The 6,000-nt window shown below is 36.8% G+C and overlaps 1 protein-coding gene across 1 annotated transcript in view; it reads left to right on the top strand.

Moving 5' to 3' along the window:
- Positions 1-3,115: 3,115 nt before the first annotated feature.
- The window catches only part of LOC109070172 (calsenilin-like), a 48,661-nt gene continuing 45,776 nt past the window's right edge, over positions 3,116-6,000 (top strand). Inside the window, exon 1 of the mRNA XM_042763040.1 lies at positions 3,116-3,296. Coding sequence (XP_042618974.1) covers positions 3,291-3,296 — 6 coding nt within the window. The 5' untranslated portion in view covers positions 3,116-3,290. The remainder of the gene's footprint in view (positions 3,297-6,000) is intronic.

The following is a 6,000-nucleotide window of genomic DNA, read 5'->3' as shown; positions in this document are numbered from 1 at the left end:
TATTTTTGACAGTTGCACACGCACAATCACACACACACACACACACACACATACACACACACACACATATATATATATATATATATATATATATATATATATATATAACCAGAATTTATTTCAAATTTAAGCTAAATAGAAGTTGTAAATCACACAGCTTAAGGAAATGTATATCTTCAAACTGAAAATATATTACATTATATATATATATATATATATATATATATATATATATATATATATATATATATATATATATATATATATATATATATATAAGAAAATGATCTTCAAGGGGGAAGAAAATAATTTTTTGGTGAATGGAATATATATAGGACAACAGAAATGTATTTATTTAGGCATAGACTCGATGGACAGAAATATTGAGACACCTGACCATTACACCAACAGGGACTTTAATGGCATGCTTTTAAATACATAGACATTTGTTTGGAGTTGGTCCCCCCTTTGCAGCTACAACAGCTTCCCACAATATTTTTGAGCATTTCTGTGGGAACTTTTGCCATTCAGCAGAGCATTTGTGATGTGAAAGGCTGGCTCGCAATCTCCATTCCAGTTCATGTTAAAGGGGTCTTGAACTGAGAAATCAAAATTCCCTTGATATTTTGACATTTAAGAGGTAATTGTACTATCAAAACAACCTGTAAGGACCAGATATCTAACAAGCCCAGACTTGCCTATCAGACAAACAAACAGAGTAGCGTGATTTGCCACTCGACAGAACAGGTTTCCACTGCTCCAGAGTCCAGTGGCGGTGTGCCTTACACCACTGCATCCAACACTTGTCATTGTACTAGTTGATGTAAGTTTTGCATGCAGCTGCTCTGCCATTTAAACCCATTCATGAAGCTCCTGCCACACAGTTTATGTGCTAAAATCAATGCCATTGGAAGTTTGGAGCTCTTCAAATATGGAATCAGCATAACGTTGGTGACTTTTACGCACCATGAGCCTCAGCACTCGTGACCCCGCTCGGTTACATTAGTAGTCTTCCCCTTCGTGGCTGAGTTGCTACTTTTCCTAAATGCTTCCACACTTTCCAATAATATCACTTGACCGTGAAATATCTAGCAGGGATGAAATTTCATGAACTGACTTATTGCAAAGGTGGCATCCTATGACAGTGCGATGCTTGAATTCACTTTTCAGAGCGCCTCTTTTTATATCCTATATGCCAAAATATATATGCAGTACATAACCGTAAAACCTGATTAAATCTATTCTTAAAATTGAAAATAAGTTTAGTTTTATCCTTCATATACCAAAATATATTTCAAAACAAACCTACATCAAGAAAATACATTGTAAATCTCACAGAAGCCTACATTTAGGCAAAATTAAATTGTGGCTGGAATAACCTAAAGTATTTGTTTGTTTTTTCAAATATGAGATGTGGATGTATTTTCTTGTATTGAAATATATGGAGGGCAAAATATAATTAAAATGCTATGTTATTTAATATTTCAAAAAAATATTCATAACTTTAAAATATTTTTTGACGCTATGTCTTATGTCACTCTGAGGATTGTCAACATGCAAGATAGATAGCATGTCTAAGCGTCTAACCCACTCAGATTGCTGTTCCACCTTCAAACAAGAACTGACTGCAATGTGCTTCTGGTTCCTTGGCAGAGAGTGCAAGTGACGTCACAGGGGGCTGACAGTGCATGTGATGTCCCAGAGGACGGTGAGTGCATGTAACATCATAGAGCGCATATGAGGCTGACTGCAGATCCTCAGCTACAGCCATGTCTATCTAAATGTTCAGACATGCTATTAATGGAGGCAGTGCAAATTGATTCACTGACACATTACTGAACAGAGGAATCTCCTTGAGACTTTTAATTATGGTTTGAGAAATGCCTCTAGTCTTTTTAGTCTTTGGTCAATATAGCACCTAACAGAGGAACCCCATTGGCTATATAGGTTGTGTTTGGAATTGTTCCTTACTGCTTGGTATTGCTGAAAGATATAGTATATATACTATGTGCAATAAATATGTTTTTAATTAGAAATTTAGCATTGTATCACTTGTTCAACATTGGATCCACTGCAGTAAATGGGTGCCATCAGACCTTTTTCTTTAAACCATTGCTTCTGGCCAAAATATTCCAGTGAAAAAGTCATCTTGTCTGAATCAGGAAAGAAATATGCACAGATCAAGCACCATTTACAAGGGAAAATAGTCCAAAATAGTTCTAAACATGTCAGTGGATTTTGATGTGAGAGGACAACAGGGGATGAACGTTATTTTGGATTATGGACTCCTATTTGGTCCAGAAGTGATGGTTTAAATTTAAATGCCTTAAAATTATGGATTTGTTTTTTTATAAAAACATTTCACAAGACGTTAATGTACGGACTGGAGTTGTGTAGGTTACTTGTAGTTTATTGTGATGATTTTGTCAGCTATTTGAACTCTCATTCTGACGGCACCCATTCTCTGCAGAGGATCCATTGATGAGCGATGCAATGCTAATTTCTCCAAGAAACAATTCATCTACATCTTGGATGGCCTGAGGGTTAGTACATTTTCAGCAAATCTTTATTTGGGTGAACTATACAACTGGACAACGCTTGCAGAATTAAACATGCAATAAAATAAAGACAAGAAAACTGCTGTTTAAAATTTTTATTGTGGACTGTGTCATATTGTTGCCCTCATAATGTAAAGTATGCAGCATTTCAAAATTCCGTTTGAAAATAGACCAAAATACACATTCAGCAGATGATTTTATCCAAATGCCACTCATTCTGCATTCAAGATAAACATATTTTCAGTTTGGCATTCCCTGGGAATCGAACCCATGACCTTGACGTTGCTTCCATGCGCTACTCTTCGTGCTACAGGAACGCTAATGGAGTTTTTAACACTATAACGCAGAAGGCGAGAAAACCATCGCTTAACTCTAAAGGTCTTTTTATTGTCACTTAACGGTCTCGACATAGGAGCTACTCTATTTGCGTCCTAATCTGCCAGCGAAGGCCTCTTTTTTTAATGTGCCAAGATAATATATGACTTCAAATGGATGAAGCCAAAAAAAAAAAAAAAAAAAACATTTCATCCAATCTGTCTGGGCGCTCACTCTTTTTGACACACACACGCGCGAACCCTCACAAGAGAGGAGCGGAGAGGAGAGGAGAGAGAGGCTTGGGCATTCCCTCACATTCCACTTGACAGATCTGCGCGGTGAAGCTGCTGCTCCTGTAGTGAGTGGAAGAAACACATTTCTCCTCAGCGCTTGAGGGGGATTCATCACGAGAACACAATGCAGGTGAGGAATCAATCATAGCACTTTTATTCCTAACGGATGTCTTTTTAAAATATATACAAATTGATGATGTGCCGTTAAATAGGAATCATGTACGGTATAATTAATTAACGCTAATAAATTAGAAAAAAAAAATATTCTAAATCAGAATGCATTTATAATCATTGTGGTTTCTAACACGATCATTTACTGTAATGAGAGACCGTGTTGATAGTTACATAATTCACTCGAACTGTATAGCTGCGCGTCCTCAGAGCGCAAGATCGTTCGCGGCGTCAATCACCGCGTCCGTCTAAGTTGCATCTTGTCTTATATGATGTATATTATTATGTATGATATATGATTACCGTTCGGGCAGTGATGATGACTCTCCATCGCACTTGTGGACCTCTACCGAATAGAGATGCTTCTCGCGCGCGCGCTTCAAAGCCACTGGGTGCCTCTGCAATTTAGTCTAAATACTCTCGGGTGAAAAATCTCTTCAAATGGAATGACATGCTCTACCAGTGAAGAGGGAAAAACACGGGGAGTTAGAGGAATTAAAAGTTGTGCAGAAACATACGACTAGGTCGAGTGAGGACGCATAAATTTAGAAAGCATTGCGCGCCAGCCTCTGTACATAAGAGGCTTATTCCCAGATTTTATTTATTTTTCCCTTTTTCTTGTTTTCATCTCCTCTTGGTTTTGGGGCTGTAAGCACACCTAATGTTTTGAACGTTCTGTGGCATTTAAATCCAATTTGTTTATCTTTTAATGATTGATCTGCAGATTTAGTTTTGGACCTCAAGGATGATGTATTATGATGAAGGGTGGCTTCATGCTGTTGAGTCAGAGGGTTTCAAGCTGATGAGTTTTGATCCTTGTAGTGTATGATGGCTTCTAGCTGCGAGAAGCCTTCTCAGTCACCACATGAAAGGTTTGACATTTAAAAGGTTTATTCATTTGTTTTTGTCAGCTTTGAAATAATTGTGTGGATTAAATTCTGTTGTACCCTAGGGAGCAGTCCAGAACGCATCCCGAGAGCTTTGATCTAACATGTGAAAACTAGATTTATCATTGTTCTCTAATGATAATGAGCACTATGCTTTCCTGATGTTTTGAGACAGCTTATTTGTTTCTGAAGAGCACAGAAATGGCAAAATATTAACACATTAAGTTTGAGTCATCAGGCAGTTTTCACTTTTTTCTAAATAATACTTGTTTCTGACTTGGTAGATTTTTTGAATACTTCACTGACTTGAGATAGTTTGCCCAAAAATGAAAATTATGTGAGCATTTACCCTCAGGTCGTTCCAAACCAGAATGACTTTATGTCTTCTTTGAAGTGCCAATTCTAGGCATTTAGGCACCCTAGGTGGTGAAGTTCTTCAAAATCCAGGATGCAAATTTCTCCTTGCGGTCTGACATTGTCCGACATCTTTTGTGCACGCTCAGCTGATGCCACTCTAGGCAATCGCCTGCCTAGAAACAGCCCTGTTTCTTTAGAGAGAGAGAAGATGTTTTGAAGAATGTTCATGCTGCAGTTTTACATATACAGCATAATTACATCATTCAAAAAAGGATGAAAAAAAAATTAGCTTAATACAAAGGCCAAATGCAGCAACTACCAACCCTGGAACAGAGAAAATGATTTTGTTTTTAATTAAATTTTGATTGATTTGATATAAACAGTTTGTTTTCTCTGTATCTGAACAGCTATCAAAACCAATTTATCAGCACAGTTTATCATATAAAACAGGAATTTTGAAACTGGGGTCCAGAGACATTCAGGGGGCCACAAAGGAGTGCTAATATATATATATATATATATATATATATATATATTATATATATATATATATATATATATATATATATATATATATATATATATAAATTACAAGTAATAAAAAATAGATAATGCATCTACCAGTACAATACTACAGTGAGTAGAAAACACATAGTATTTTACATATATATAATTTTTCACTGTATAAATTGGCTCTTTATACATGAAAATATTCATAGTTGCTGCCTTTTAAACTTCAGGATGGGGGACCCTCACACCAGGATGATCACATTTGGGTTTCAGTGTCATCTAAATGATTGAAAACCCCTGGTATATTGGTCATAACTCTTCTTGCCTTGACAGCGTAGCTCTCTAATCTTATTTGCGGCTGCATGTGTTCAGACCTGCTGGTTTTATGGGAGTTTGGAATAATGACAATTACTACTGTGACACCAGCTATGAATATTTCCATTTTTATGTGAACTGTCATTTTAAAATCTAGCATTGGGCTTTTGTGAGGAAGCAATCCTTCAGATTGTTTTTGTCTTTTCTCTATTATTGTTTTGTTTTCATATCAGCATCGATAATAAAATCTCTTTAATTTGTGTCCATAGATTTCATCAAAGTGTACGTCATGGGCCATGTTGCCCTCAGTTACTGGCATATAGAAACCAAACACCATTCCTTAGCCATTCGCAACAAATCAATTGGTATAGATTAGGTTCTTTCATTAAATGTAATTCAATGTCCCCTTACACACACAACCGCACAGTGGCCTGGTCTCAATAGGGTCCAGGTGAGTGAAAAGCCGAATAATAAATAATTTGGGGTGATGTGTAATCCATACCACTGCTAAAGTGAAAGGAGAAGGAAATTCCTGGAAAGGGAGAACAGTATAATACAGTGGCGCTGTGAACTGGAGCTGGAGCTGCCGGCACC

Source organism: Cyprinus carpio, chromosome A8, assembly GCF_018340385.1.
Source record: "Cyprinus carpio isolate SPL01 chromosome A8, ASM1834038v1, whole genome shotgun sequence".
Lineage (NCBI taxonomy): Eukaryota > Metazoa > Chordata > Actinopteri > Cypriniformes > Cyprinidae > Cyprinus > Cyprinus carpio.
The sequence above is the reverse complement of the archived record's forward strand: the minus strand, read 5'-3'. Positions and strand labels throughout refer to the sequence as shown.